The following is a 16,193-nucleotide window of genomic DNA, read 5'->3' on the forward strand; positions in this document are numbered from 1 at the left end:
GAGAGCCATCAAAACTCCACCGGATTATGTGTTTTGCATCAATTTAGGTCATCTGATGGAGTTTGCCGGAGGTCAAGGTGATATTTAGACACTGGTTAGGTGGAGGGAAGACCAGAGTTCACTGACACATACTACCAACATTGTTTTGATACAAAGCTGCTTGAAAATTGGCCATTAATACTCAATAGTGAGTTCAGAAAGTGAGTTTAGTGGACCTTCTCAGGCAGAGACATTTACACATTAACTGAAATGACCACATACAGACAGACAGTGAAGTGTGAGCAATGGTTTTGAAGTCTCAACCTGCCCTTGGCTGGCATTTAAACAACTCCTTCTACGTATGCTGCATTTACCAACCACCTCTGTGTCTCTGTCGGCTCTCGCCTGCGTTATCTCAGGGGAATCTGAGAAGTGAACTACGGGCAGAAGATTGAGTGAGGCTTTGTCTTGCAACCCACGTCACTTTTTCCTGTAAAAATTGCTCTATCCCTTTCTGGCAGCTGTCACCTTTCCTTTAATCACTTTCTTCTCCTCTGTGCAAGGAACTCTATTAATATTATAATGCCATCAAAGTGGGGTGATCCTGTTATTGGTATGCATCCGATACTCAACTAGGGCTATTGTTTTTCACAAGACCGTGACAAGGCGCAGCCAAGCTGGTAAACCCTATAACCTTATACTTCTCAAGTCTCCCACGGCCCTGTTATATCAAAAACACCCAAAGGACTTTCTACCCAAACCCAACCCTCACCTCTGCAACACTCCTGACTCTCCAGCTGAAGATATTAACATTGATCATCGCAACACGCCACACCCGTGTCTAAAGTCTAAAGTGGTTAAAAAAGCACATTGACAAATGCAGCAGCAGGTTATGATCCATCTCGAATAGGTGGGGCTTTCAGTGATGTGAGATATTCATACAGAGATTCCCTTTTAATAGAAGGGACTTAGTGTCACCTCTGCTGACAGGCACCATGTCAACAGCGGCTCATTAAAGTGACTCAGAAGAAGTCAAACCGGATGCAGTGGCATTTATTGTTGAGCGGCACACACTGTTCAGCCTACACATGGTGCTGCAGTGATTCATATAAGGGGCGTCTCCTGCTCGGTCTGTATTTAGTGTTGTTTACATGGCTAGAGGTTGCATTTAAATGGTGGAGGTAACAGCTCATGCAACACCTGCCACTGAGCACCTCAGGTCATGTTGACAGTTGTTCACTCTCATTTGTGTAATGAGAGTGTCATAGCAAGTGTGATCATTGTTACGTGTCTAAAAAGGCCCAGCTTTGTATGTGTGTACACCACATACATGGGTACAGCCGAAGCTTACACTGTGTAACTGACTTTATCTAGATGTTTGTGAATGTGCGTGAATCTTGCATTATTTGTCCTTGTTTTAATTTTATCCTAACACTACCCTAGTTGTGTCTCACTTGTGTTCAGTAAGACTGTTTGGCTTTCTGTTGTATTTTGGGAATCCCATTTCTGCTTTTGCTTTGTTTGTCAATGTGGGAAGATACGGCAGGTGTTTCTCAAAGTTATAATGGGATCTTTAAACAGCTGCATTTCAAAAAGTCTACATCACTGTATACATATTATAATATATCATATTAGATCATATATTATTTTTTAAAAGCTGCTTACTACAGCTCTAATGCTAGTATAAATTACTATTATTATTAAGTAAAAACACCTTGCAAAGAAAGCTAACTGAGGCTGTCAGGGCACAGGCTCAGTTCGTCAGGTGGCTTACTGTTCCACTAAAACCCCTTTTCCACTGCACAAAAACACCTGCTAACATCTGGCTTTTTAATGTAAGGGGAAAGATACATTCGGCATTCACATCTGTGTCAAATGACTCAGCAGTAGTTATGGGTATATATCGGCTTCGATCGCCATTGATGGAAACCTAACACCCAGGTGAACGTGGTAATTTTAACCCATTAACTGGTGAGATGCAATGACACGCCGCCACAAAATACCGTCCATCTCTGCCCAACCAGCACTCAAACGTCAATCCAAATTAGTCTGCACAGAGTTTTGAAGGAGAGACTTAATAAGTAAGAGACATGTAAAAACAAGTAACGACAGCCAAGTTTTCACATACTCCCATCCATGCTGCTTCCTCCTCCTTACTAACCTGTTCTCTGGCCTTTCCTTGACATTGAACATGACACACCAAAAAAACCTTGGCAGGCATACTTGTCTGCTGCAGAGCCATGCACACAGCTCTGGTCTATTGGCAATGAGAAAGGAGGGTGTGAGAAAGGGGAGAGAGAGGGGGTGACATGTTTACATATTTTTAATGGGTTTACTTGTATTTTAAAAACCTGCATATACGTATGCCCTAGTTTGAGTGGAAAAGGGGTAGACATTTTCTGAGAAAGTTAAGATAGTCTTGCAGAGCCTCTGTAGGACCCAACTTGGAGGGATCCCTGCTCCTTGACTTGCCCTTACATTAATCTCCAGATGCATCCACATCAATTGAACATTTAATAAAATAGACACTTTCTATACTTTCTGTCTGATGAGAGACAGCGGTAAGGCATTAGAGGTAGGATCAGCAGTTAGAGGTACCAGAAAGCATGTAAACAAAAGTAAATAAAAAATCACCTGACTTGATAAGAACATTTTTAAACAGCTCTGCAGTGGATATCTGACAACTAATATGTTTTCCTAATGAAAGAGTCACGATCAATTGTGTCCAGCTGTGACTCAGCCGGTTGTTACACAGGCTTTAAAATCTGCCATATGAGGTCTATTCATCCGAGATTACTATCAAAAGGAAGTCTTTGTTTGCAGCTCTAACAAGGAAAGGATGGAGGGCTGGGGTGAAGTCATGAAGGGATGCAAGTAGAGGTGGATCACAAGTCAAGTGGCTTTGTTTCTCTGCCTCCTCTTGCTTTACTCAGCTGATAGGTCGATGACGGCAAAACCTTTTAAATCCTTCAATCTTGAGAGTATGATCTCTTTTATTCTGCTCCAACTAAGTGATTAAAGATCTAATTTCATCCAATCTTGCCTGTCTTTTTGCAACTTTATTTTCAAGGTTTTCTAAAATCAGAGTATACTAGAGCACCAAAAAGATCTGCTGCCACACTGGACATTTAATGGGAAATACTGCCACCCGATGGTGTTAGCCAATGACTACAACAAGACTCAACAAGATTTCATGGTTGGGGTGGTGAATGAAACCGTTAGACCCAGGTGCTTCCAATTTACAAACAGAAAGCCGAGCCAATCCAGGTTAATACATTTATAGCTTTATAGCTAATGGTCTGCATGAGCAGCAGAGAGCCAACTCTATAAAATCTTTTGCTTTCAAAGAGCGAAGAAGAGGATTCCAACAGTCCCTCTCGGTTTTCATTGGGAGGATGCTGCAGATATAAAGCATGTGTGGAGCTAGTCAGTAATAACTTGGTAAGTAACCTTATTTATGTCTTTTCAAAAGGAATCGTGGGAAACCGTTTCAAACGGTGTATAAAACAAAAAAAGAATAATTAAGACGTCATACACTAATCAGAATCATAGACAGAAACAGACAAAAGCCAGTAACCAATTTAAGTTTCTTTATGATTTAATACAAGCAGCCATTGTTTTTTATGCAGTGTAGTATAAAACTCAACTTGATAAATAATTAATCACAGTTGCTGTTTATTTATATTGAATATTTTTTTTTCAGTTTTTGGGTTTTTTTTCTGTTTTGTTTTGTTTTGTTTTGTTTTATTTTTTGAAAATATGTCATTTTCATGTGGTCAATCTTTCCCCGAAGGAACTGTTTTGAAACCTCTGCCTGTTTGTGTTTAAGGATAAGTAGATTTGGATGTCTGCTAATGAAAAAAAAAGATCAAATTCACATTATCCTATTGGCAAAAACCATGTGTGCTACATACTCAGTTTTCCCCTGGGAATAATAAGAATAATAAGAAAATAAGACAGAACTCATGAATGCAACACTATCCTGCAGCTGACTCAAAATTTCAATGACAATATGTCAGTTAACTTTCCACCTAATATTTATAGCAGATTTTATAGATATTAGTTTAAAATTCTGGCGCTTTTCTCGCAGACATGACAGCTGAGATTATTTAACTTGACACAAATAGCTGTTGGTTTGGTTTCAAGTTAAAACTGACCTGTTACGCAGTAGGGCTGCTCTCCTGTCCAGGTCCCATCGTTCAGACAAGTGCGTTCGGTTGAACCGTACAGTATGTAGCCTTTGTTGCAGGTGAAGCTCAGAGTGTTCCCCTCCAGGTAACATGTCCCGTTCTTTTTCCCATTCCTGGGTGTCGGCAGCCAGCCACAAGACACCACTAAAGGACAATGACACATTAAAAATGTATTCTGTCTTAATTTATGACAAAAAACTAATAAATATGACTAAATTACTCCAGGTCTAAAATCGGTACACTGGATACCTGTCACTCAGAAATTTTATTTTAAAAGCTTGAGCTTATGTATGAATCACTCTGTGGCTCAGCGACCCAAACATATCTCTGACATGCTTGTGACATGTGAACCTTCTAGGACTCTGAGGACATCAGGGCCTACTGACGGCCCAAAGCATGAGAACAAAAGCGAGGCAGCATTTCGTTATCATGCAGCAAAGACCTGGAATAACCTGCCAGCTGATGTTACACAGGTAAAAGCTAAAAACTTTCCTTCTTCTTATAATATTTTTATGTTTAATGGTGATTTTTTTTAAATGGTAGGGTAGTAATGGTGGTATTTTTTTTCCTTTATATATATATATATATAATTTTACCTCATTAAGCTTTCTTATGGCATGATATTACTTTGGAGTATTGTTTTATTCCAAATCAGGCGAACACAAGCTGTTACAGGTCCTGTATTTTACATTTTCGGGCATGTCATTATTAGCGTGAATGCTTCCACAAACATGTTTCAGAATCACGGTATTCTCTTTAGAAGAAATAGTTCACCCAAAAATGAAAATTCAATTAGCTTGTCATCCTCATGCTGATGGAAAGTCTAGTGAAGTTTTATAGTTCACAAAACACTGCTAGAGTTTTTCATGGAAAAGGCGTTGCACTCATCCAAAATTATTAGTGACCAGAATTGAGTAATTAAAAAATACACAACAAATGCACTGCTTGTCCAAAGAAATCCAAGTGTCCTAAGGCCCTGACATGCCAAATTGGTTTGAAAAACGACAAAACGACTTGTTCCTTGTTGCAAACCCCACAAGTCTGTGTATTGGGGATGCTTCCAGGTAGCATGTAAACATTGGTGTGCAGATACTGCGAGCTCTTGTTGGTCTTGCGAAAGCATATATACGTGAACGCTGCTGCCGCACCAGGAGCTACAAGCCACAGGCAACAACAAGACTAAAAACACAGTGACGTTTTTCAAAACAACTTTACACGTCAGAGCTTCAGGACACTTACATTACTTCGGATGAGCAGAATGGAGACATTTTTTGGCGGTTTTAAATATAGTTATTTTTTAATGTTTGAGTCCTGGTTCACTAAAAATTACTAAAAAGCCTTTTCCCCATGAAACTCCAGCAGTGTTTTGTTGTGGACCAAAAAACTCGCCACCCGGACTGTCCTTAGGCATTGAGGGTGAGTAGATAATGACTGGATTTTCATTTTTGAGTGAAATACCCCTTTTAAATATTAAACAAGCAGCAACAAAACATGTATGGGCATTGGACCACGAACAAAATAGACACAAAATTATGTCCCTATGTTTTTACCCATGAGTCTAAAAAGATTATTCTTGGTAACACAAACGCTGGCTCCCAGAGCTTTCATTTGGGCCTGATGGACTTTGGAAGGCCTGGAGTGTTTGTGGCGTTTCCCATTCCTGAGGCTTCCGAGTAGGTACAGGGGTGTCATATTTACAGAGCGTTGCTCCATCCTCCTGAGCACAATTGGTCAACATGTGTTTTCCCACCAGAAGGGTCATCAGGTCTCTCGAGGGAAGAGAAAATAGGCAGGGATAAATACAAAAAGCAGGATCATAAGCTTGGTGGGGGAAATAGTAGTTATTCAAAAGTTACTTTGAGTCATATGGTCGGGGAAAAAGGGTAAAGGAATTTCCTTTGAAATGTTCCCTGTGCGAGAAAAAAAAGAGGACAAAAAAAACCAGATATTGCTGATTACAAAAAACAAAACTGTCAGGGGGTTTTTTTTCAGATTGATCCAAAACTAGCGGAAATTAAAATGATATGTCAGCATGTAAGGTAGTTGTGAATGGGGTCAGATCCATTATTACACAACAAACACCCTCACAATTGCTTTCAACAGCTTTTAAATTAAAAAAAACACATGCAGTATCTAAAAAGTTCTACCCAGTATAGTACAGTGTTCAGGAAAAAATGACAAGCTGAACCAAATCGAGCCATGTGAGTTTGAGCATGAGCCAAGGCCAGCCTTTTGATAAAAAATAAATTTATCTATCAATAATAAAATAAATTCAAATTCAAAATTCACAAACCACACAATGACTGGAATAATTTATGGTGAAAAAGGCTTTCTGGGGGCACAAGGTGTTAGCACTGGTGTTTGTCAGTACCAATCATTACAAGTGGTTTCTTCCAACTGTTGATTAAGTGACTGAACGCCCAGGGAAAAAAATAGTATTCGGGACAGCCCTACTGATCGAGTGCCTGGCCATTTTTTCAACTGGGAAAAAAAAAAAAAACTAAAAAGCTTTGGAGGAGACCATAGCCTAATGTTTTACTATAAACAAAAACACATGTAGAAAAAAACATAAAAACATGCAGAAGAATGGGTAAACAGAGAGACTGAATGATTAACACTTGTAGGGTTTTTATATGAAATTTATTGCCAAAGGCAGCATATGTTTTGACCAATCAGAAGCACTTGGCTCAAACTACCTTTTTTGTTATAAAACCATGGTATTAAAAAAATCAGAGGGAATATTGAGGCACGCTATAATTTGGGAGATATGAATGAAAAAAACACAACTTCTATGAGATCAGTCGTGGGACACACACGCATTGCTGTCGATGGGTTTCCTTTTGCCACAGACTTTTGATGCATTGCAAATATCAACAGCAACAATAAAACTATTTAGTTCCTCCCACAAACGCTTGAACTGCACTTTTCACTGAGCACAAATTACTTCAGGTCAAAAAGGTCAGCACAGGCCCGAGTTTTGAAGGGATATGTTGGGCCTGTAATTTAAAGCTGAGAGACCTTATTATCATGTATGTATGCGGTTTTTCTGGATCGAAGCTGTGTTCCAGAGAATGTGGTTTTCAGTGACACTGTTACGCTCAAACAGGCGCCTGATATATCTCTCTGTTAATCTGTTTTTTTAAAGCTGGCGCTAACTCAAACAACATGTGCCATGGTTTTCTTTTCCTGTGCACTCTTAAAAAAATAAAACATTTGATTTTTAAGTTTTTAGAGCTAAGCATGGCTTCAAGTACGGTAGTCCCCTTTATAAAGGACACAATAACGGGTAATTTTATAGCAAATCATTACAAATCCCTAAATCAGCTCTTTGCCCCCTCTAAAAATGAAAAATAAAAACACCCGGCTTATCTATGTTACACTTTTTTTTTTTACAAAGAAAGATAAAGTGATATTCTTGCTGCCTTGCAGGTGAGAAGTGATTATTTCAAAGCGCTGATCGAATATGATTCAGTATTTCAGCAGTCTTTCACACTCACAGCCAGCTCAAAAGGGTGAAGAGTCTCCTCCGCCGTGGGCGTCGGCTAGGGGGAAATGACCTCATCCTAGTTTGCGTCAACAGGTCATCTGATGGTCAGAGTTCATCAGACCGAGGAGGGGGGGTGGGGGCGGACCCTGGAGTGTGGTTGGTAAACTCGGCTGGAAGCAGGACGGTTTGCAGCCATCGCTCCGTCATGCACACGAACCAACCACACCAACTCCAGAGAGGAAGATCACAGTCACATTGTGAGTGGGACGGGGGGGGGCGAACACAAATACTCCTAAAATATAAGACATAGTGCATTTTAATACCTCATCCCCCACATAAAATACATAACATACATTCATATGGTTCACAATTTTCTACTTCTAAAAATGTTTGCAAATTTCAGTGCATATTGTTCGATAAAAAATGCATTATTGGTGTATTTTAAAACATACAGTTTTAGAAAACTTGTAATAATAAAAAATAATTGCCTTACAGGAAGTAAAAAATAAATCTTTATTATTTGGGTTTCCCGCATAACCTAACAAGAGAAAATTTAGAGGAGAGTGCCAAGTGCTGCTGTCAGATTACAACATTATAAGGATTATTATATTTATTTACTTATTGATTTTTACTTAGTGATTCTGTGTCTTACATGTTGGCTCCCCCTGCTGGGCTGCACTGTAGGTGTTTTCATGTGTGGACTTATAATTCCCCCCCCCGTGGGCTTTCTTTGTGATATTGCCAAATGTAGACGCTGAAGAAGGGCGTCTGGCCCGAAACATCCATGTGGCGACAAAAAATGCTAGAATGAGACTGCTGTCCTGATATTGACTTACTGTAAGTAATAAATTGGGGAAGTTTCATGGTGGTACGTAATAGTTCAAATTTTTACCCTATCCACCTGTTGTGTTTCCCCCATAACTTAACAAGACAAAATTTAGAGGATAGTGCCAAGTGCTGCTGTCAGATTACAATATTTCATGGTCTGAGGTTCTATATATTGTCAGAGTAGCGATCTCTTGCTGCCAAAGTCAACAATGTCTATTGTGCAGCTGGTCAGAAGTGTCGAAATAATCTCACCGTTTAGATCCATCCATCTTTGCTCTGTGAAAAGTAGGACCTTTTGGTTCCTTAGCACCTGCAGGTGGCCTTCTGCTAGACGTACCTCGATGACATCAGAAGCCTTCTCCTTCATAGCCACGGATGAGAGCCACGTGGCTTTGGCCAGGGTACCTGAGGTAGTCAATATTAACATCATATTGATACAGACATGTCGTTATGTTACTCTGCAGAATGTATTCAAAAGCTGAGAATGATTTTATCGCTGCTGTAGTCTCTGCAATATCAAATAATCCAGATGTTTGCTTTTACTGATCTTGTGAGGAGAATATTAACGACATCTGGCCGTTATACAGTCACTTGGCTCATGGCCGTAATCGCTTGGAAGAAATTCTTAACAATGAAGCTACCATCTGTTCTTCTTTACCACATCTAACAGGAGAGATGGGGAACAAAAACAAGAGGGAACTAAGGAAATAAGCCATTATTTTACGGCGCCAACATGTTTTAATCACATTAGGACCTGACATCACTTGCTCTGTGATAAAAGCGTAAAAGATAAGAGGGAGTCTTAAACACTTAAGATAGAGAGTGCAAGCCAAAAAAAAAAAGGAAACTAAATTCAGCAAGAAATACTGAGGCCATTATGTCTGAGCAGATTCTATATGCAGGTGATCAATCTTTTGGGCTAATAAATAAAAAATGAATCGAATTATAAAACAGATCTCTACAGAAGTCTTTGAACAAGTTTTATCCAAACAAAGCTGCTACAGTGGTAGCACTGGGATAAAAGAGGGGACACAGTCAGGGCTTTCACATGAAAACTGGACTCACCGTTCTCAGATTTCACCGGCTCTGTTCTGGCCTGAACACTTAACTCTCTGTCTGGTGAAGACACAAGGTAGAACTCCCCTTTGCCATTGAAAGTGTAGCTGAGGCCGTCGAACGTAATGAAATGCGGATCCCCGAGGACAACACCTGTAAGGTGTCGAGACACAAATCACCGATGAAATTACATCAAAGACACATTTTGGCACAAACATATTTATTTCGAACAGCACGCTGCTGATCTCTCATTCTCATATCGCTATGCGGCTTATTGCTGCGTTTAAAGTCTCTGAAGAGTACGATCGAATAAATTTCCACATCTTAACTCTCAGCCGCAGTCTGTAATACATTTACTTCTGCAAACTGGTCTGGTATTGCCTGCTACTCTAATGTCCATTTGCACTATAGAGTATGTGTGTGTGTACCCGCAGAGAGGCAGTTAAACACAGATTAACGATCTCTTGAAGTTTGTGTTGATCTTTTTGCAGTTTTAGTTTTGTCCCAAATTGCGCCTCCTAAACCACAATTATAACTCTACATTCACCTATTAACAGTTTTTATGTTAGGAAATATAATATTCTTCTCTTACAAAAAACATTATGACAGTGAGACAAATCTGAGTCACACAATCAATTTAACTTTAAAGGCAAAGATCACCCTGGACATTCCCTGTTCAAACTGCTGCCTTCAGGCAGACGTTTCAAGTCCATAAGAACAAGAAAAAATAGACTCAACAACAGTTGTTTACCCAACAGCAATAACTGTCCGCTGATAAAAAGTGGATTTATGTGCTGAAAGCAATGAATAAATACACTTAATCTGACTTGTGAGTGGGCTCACCAGCTCTTGGGGGATGGTAGTTGCGACACCCACTTGAAGGTCGATGGTTGAGGTAAATGTGGCAGTGGTTGGACCACAGGCAGCAGTAGTACAAACTCACGACATCGTACAGCCAGTGGGAGTACCCCGGCACCCGTGGTGGCTCCCTGTACGGCGGCGATCCCCAGTCGTGAGCTCTGTCTGGGGTGCTGCCACTGGACGAGTCTGCTGTCAGCACCAGAGCGCCTGCACTGTCATAGCAGCACTGCTGTCCTGATCCATGTAGAGGGCTGGAAATGTGACAAGAAAATCATGTCAAAAAGTGAAGAAATGCTTCTACTTTCACTTTTAAAAAGGTAAAATCTTGTCATCCTACCTGGCCTGAATTGCTCTGACGCAGTGGACACTACCTGGGTGATAAGAGCACACACTGCCACTCTCAATGTCACAACTATAGTCAGTCTGAAATAACACAGTGAATAAAAAAATCAGTCAAATAACAGATGTGATTTAATATAATTTGGCAATAAATACATTTAGGTTCAAGAGTCAATACTTATTGATCAGTGTCAATCCTGCTGACTTGAACAGAACTCTAACAAAGTGATTTCTCTTAACGTTGATTACATATAATGATTTATCACAAAGCATGTTCCCCAATTAATCCCGCAGTTATTGATTCCTTATTTCAGGGATAAATGAATGAATTCCTATCATTCCTACTGCACAAGAGCAGCGCTTTTGACTTCGACCTTGAAAACATATTTCTTTTTCTGATTTTTGGGGCTATTTTTAATCTTTTACAATAATGAGCACATTTTTCTTGCAAATTTCAATGTCCTTGTGCGTTATCGAAGTGCTGATTTGGAGACAGGGATTTTAAAAGCCATTGGACCGAAGCATCCAAAACAACTTATAACAGGAACTGTGCATAACTTTCAAGAAGTCTGATCTCTCCTACATTTCTGCTGTGCTTATTTTATGTGCTGTGTTTCTTTATTAGCATCTTTGATAAACCAAATATACTTGCACAGAAGCTAAGCAAAGTACTGTTGTGGTTAGGCGACACAGCAAGACATTTAAAAAAAAAAAACAATATCAGTGCAAGTGTGCCCTATATTTTTAATATTTGCTCTGCTTTACCTTACACACTAACCAATCTAGGCCGTGGTAGACCAGAAACTCCCATGTTCTGTGAAGTAAAATTGCTGTTTTTGTCAATTAAGTCTGCTGGTTTTGATAAATAAGCTTGAATTCCCAGTGGGAAAAGACTAGCGGTAAGGTAAAGTGGTGAAAATATTCTAAATATAGCTTTCACTTAAACTGATATTGATGTTTTTGGTGGAACCTTTTTTAAGAGGGCATCAAACAAATCAACTGAGGCAGCATCTGCTACACTCTGTTAAATTTATGTACGTGACGCGAAGGTTTACCCGAAAATAAACATTGTGATTTGGCCTATTGAATTTTAGTCCAGAAAACAGTACAGAAACAATGCACTTATTTGCTCTGACTGACTTTATATTGCTTTCATATCCTCATTTCTCATTTCATTATTTTCCAACAAAGGTCTTGCGTAATTTTTATTGTTACTCTCAAAGTATTTGCAAATGTCACCACACCCAGATCTTTCTCTTCTATACCGTCGTCAGAATACTAACTGAATTGCTTAAACTCACTCCTAATAATGAATTAACAGTCAAGTGTTATTATATACAATAATTATAGTAATAACGATTGTGTTATTATTACTACTCCCATGACTACCTTTAAATATATCAATAATATTATGATACCAGAGTCACTGAAATGCACTTACATGAAACCTTCCTGTGTCTGCTCGGGCCTGTGCCAGAGTGCAAGGACAGTCAATGAGCTCATCCAGGAAGTTGGGCAGCGTCCCCTCGAGGACGTCCCACTGCAGACACTTGCTCTTGGCCCAGGCTGCAGAGTCATCTCTGAAAGCCTGCTCCAGGTGCCAGGCTAAGACATGACCTCCACTCCAGAGCCCCTGTACATCCCTGCGTATAAACAAAAAACGATCAAACTTACTTAAACATATTTGATATTTTCCCTGAGACATAATCTTAAAATCATAGTTCAAACTATGGATTAAATTATTTATGTGATGACTATTTTGTGTCATAATTTATTGATTGTTAATTTGATATAATGTTAGAAATTTTTAAAACAATTTCCCAGAGTCCAAGGCATCATCTTTATGTGCTTGTTTCCCCACCAACAAAAGAAAAAGCCAAGAATATTTCATTTACATAGCAAATATTCATATTTTTGCACCAGCAAATGTTTGGCATTTATGCTTGCAATTTATCAAACAACAAAAATGTTAGCTTAAACTTCTGTCAATAGTCTAACCATTTAGTCAATGGCTGTTTTCAGCTGTTTGTGGTCTGACCAATACTGGACTCTGGAATCAATGTGGCATTCAAACCCATTTGATCCTTTTTATTTTGGCTATTACCATCATAAGACAAGGTGAGGCACATTGGATTTTACAGCCAGATGCATGTGAGAATCTGATGAATCAATCCAAATCACCTTCCATCAGCTGTAACAGCTGTAAAATTAGTAACATTGCAGTAAATCGTCATTTGTGTTCCATTTGAAGAAATTCCTTCAAGGTGTTTTTGAGGTATCATGTTCAGGAGAATGAGATGGATGCAAGGCCACAATGGCTTTTACTTTGACCACCAAATTCTAATCAGTTAGTCGCTGAGTCCATTCGGACGTTTGTGCCAAATTTGAAAAATTTCCCTCAAGGTGTTTTTGTTTTTAAAACCTCAGGCCAAAGATATCTCCAGCACTGACACATAAAAAACCCTTTAAATGGAAGAATATGTGCGGAAAGACTGTTTTCTTTTGATTTGGAATATTTCTAAAATGCTTGTGATGTATTATATATACCTTTCCCCGTCTGACTCAGAACTAGCAGTGACGCGGATATTTCCCAACATCCGGTCTGAGAAGTCTTTCGAGGGCTCCGGGAAGAAGCTGAAGGCACCAGTGTTGGGCAGATTCCTCCCGAGAGAGTACAGATAGCTCAGCTCGGCCTGCAGCGAGGACGATCCGCTCGCCTCTGTGCTGCTGCTGAACTCTCTGTAACCCCACAGCTCTATGTTGACCGTCTCTGCTCCGATCAAAGAGCTGTTCCATGTCATCTTAAGCCTTCCTGCCATGTTTGCTGTGCCGTAGTGCAGCCATTGTGTTACATTCACCAGGGTGACTTCAAAGTCATGGTCCGCTTTACTGGGGTGGACTAACACAGTGGAAAACAGAGATTATTAAGGAGATACACAGGCAAACTATAGTTTTGCTGATCCAAAGTAAAAATATGTCAGGTTGCGCAACCAAAAGAAGAAACAGAAGTAAAAAAAACTGAAAACTCTTCATGCAGAGTTAGATAGATGTTTCCCAGCAGTAGTAATTACTGCAAAATGTGTCTACTTAATTTAACATTTTTCCAGCAGCCCCACTTAATATCTTCTGAGATGATGGGAATATATCTTGTTAAAGCTAAGATACTGAATTCAAAGTAATAAAATAGAATTTTACTAATATTTTCACTGTTCCTAAATGAGTATTAAGTGCATTAGGGTTTCTAAATCAAACAGAATAAATTACATTTAAGGTGTTTGCATACTTAGAGGAGGAAAAAAATCTGTTTTATTATTAGCAACATACCTGACAGGTACTCTCCAGATCTGTCAAAATGTCTTCCGTCTGTTGAGACAGTAAATGGTATCCAACCCGTCTCATACAGTAAAGGAGTGATACAGTAGCTGTGACCTTCAGCATCAATAAATCCTTCTCGTTCAATCTCACTTTTAAACCTGCAACAGACAGATAAATCTGATTTTTATTGTGTGTGGGGTTTTTTTTGGCTAGCTACACAAAAGTATTGCTTTGTTCTTAATACAATTTCTCTTCTGTAAACACTGACACGCTATGGTCAGTAGAGTAACAATTTTTACTGCTTTCATGTTATATAACATTTAAGAACACTCAGGAAACATGTCTTTCTCGGGTTGGAATCACTTAAAACATACCATAAAAATAGTTAATTATATTAAAACTATTGTCTTTATTGGAATTGTATTAATAATGGAATACCACAGAATTAAATATCACATTTCAAAGCCAGCACTATTTTCATTGTACAGACAGCATGTTTCCATTTGCTTTGCAGGAAACTTATGAAGGCATAGCGCTTGCATGAGGAGCATACTTTCCAATGAAGTTTCACTATATCATCGCAGGCACCATTTTAGCATTAACCTTTTTAGTTACACTACCTTAATTAAAAAGAGATAGTGACATGTTTTGAGTATTTCAGTTTTACAAATTCTACCAAAATTATGCAACAGATCCTTTGCGCTTTTTGTATAATTATGGATTTTTAAATGACTGGTATAAATTTTTTTAAATCACACTAATAAAAATATATAACATATTATATATTACAAAACTCCATTGTTTTTTTTTCCAAAGGGGATTTTTTAATAAATTTTGAGGATTACCGCCTGTCTTTCCTGAAGAGAAAAACCAAAGGAAATTTGGAAACAAATATCAGCTGTAAAACACTGTTGTAACAACAATAGTACATGCAAATCATATGTAGACTATCACAAAACGAGATCTACTGCAAAACGTGCAGAAAAAAAACAGAAATGTAAACTGTATACACTGTATATATTTTACACACTGTGGACCTGTGATGGAAATAATCCCCTGAGAAATGTCTGCAAGGTTTAGATCATGATGTGCATCAAAGGTCAGTGTGTGGGCTCTCAGACACACAAACCTGCAGAGGAGGCGCCCACCAGGAGGAAGAACCAAACTGAGGATCCTGAGAGCTCTTCCACCCAGCATGGAGCTTGAGTACGGCGTCACCTGGAAACAGGACTGGCTGTAGTCTGCACAGCAGTTCAGCAAAGACACACAAGCTGCACGGCAGGAGCATTCCTCCAAAACATCTCCACACCTTCCCCTGCATGTCTGACCTAGTAAAAACCAAAACAAATCATTAAATAATTGCATTCATTTCTATAAATTATAACCTATACCTGCATAACACACAGCATAATCTGGTTTATTGTATTTGGTAATAAGCACTGTTGGATGTAGCATTAAGATCCATTAATCAAGTAAAAGTACTGTTACAACACTGCAAAAATACTCAACTACAAGTAAAAGTTCTGAATTCAAAACCTCACTTATATAAAAGTATGCAAATCAGAAAAATTTACTTTAAGTATTAAAACTAAAAAGTACCTTTTTTTCACCTGCTCAAAGCCACAAATATTTTTCCTTGACCCTCCCTTCATCATTAATTAGCCATTAGATGTTTATAATGCGCACTTTGATGTTTTAAAGTTAAACATTTTTCCCTCATGTGCGTGCTGATTAGTTCATACAAACAGTTTATTTTTGGCAAAATCTCTAAAGGAATGTAAAATAAAGTGATTTTGTTGAGAAATCACTACTTCAAGCTCAGATTTTATTATGTTTTAAGTCAGTCCCCAGTGCTTATAAAATTATTTGACATGCTTCCCCCCTTTCAACCCTTTGACACCTGGATTATCAATTTTCTTGTGCTGTGTTTAGATGCTCTTCACAAGCTATTTGTTATTTTTGATACCTGAGTAAATTGGTTTGATTTCTTTGGAAAACATGGAGGAAAGGCAATGACCAACACGAAAAAAAAAAACAAAACAAATATTGTAAAAAAAAAAAAAAAATAGTAAAAGGTGACAAGGAAATTACCTAAAACTTTGTTTAAAAAAAGAGAGCAGGACTATTAGAAAATTATC

At 38.7% G+C, this 16,193-nt stretch overlaps 1 protein-coding gene across 1 annotated transcript in view; it reads right to left on the reverse strand.

The window, feature by feature from the left end:
* Positions 1 to 16,193, reverse strand: part of susd2 (sushi domain containing 2) — a 29,785-nt gene that overhangs the window by 13,016 nt on the left and 576 nt on the right. The window contains 14 exon segments of the mRNA XM_042488600.1: positions 4,137 to 4,313; positions 5,759 to 5,789; positions 5,791 to 6,038; positions 7,638 to 7,842; positions 7,844 to 7,873; positions 7,875 to 7,948; positions 8,737 to 8,889; positions 9,550 to 9,693; positions 10,384 to 10,652; positions 10,739 to 10,824; positions 12,182 to 12,383; positions 13,288 to 13,639; positions 14,065 to 14,213; positions 15,185 to 15,383. Of these exon segments, the coding sequence (XP_042344534.1) occupies positions 4,137 to 4,313; positions 5,759 to 5,789; positions 5,791 to 6,038; positions 7,638 to 7,842; positions 7,844 to 7,873; positions 7,875 to 7,948; positions 8,737 to 8,889; positions 9,550 to 9,693; positions 10,384 to 10,652; positions 10,739 to 10,824; positions 12,182 to 12,383; positions 13,288 to 13,639; positions 14,065 to 14,213; positions 15,185 to 15,383 (2,319 nt within the window).

This window comes from Plectropomus leopardus, chromosome 6, assembly GCF_008729295.1.
Source record: "Plectropomus leopardus isolate mb chromosome 6, YSFRI_Pleo_2.0, whole genome shotgun sequence".
Taxonomy (NCBI): Eukaryota; Metazoa; Chordata; class Actinopteri; order Perciformes; family Serranidae; genus Plectropomus; species Plectropomus leopardus.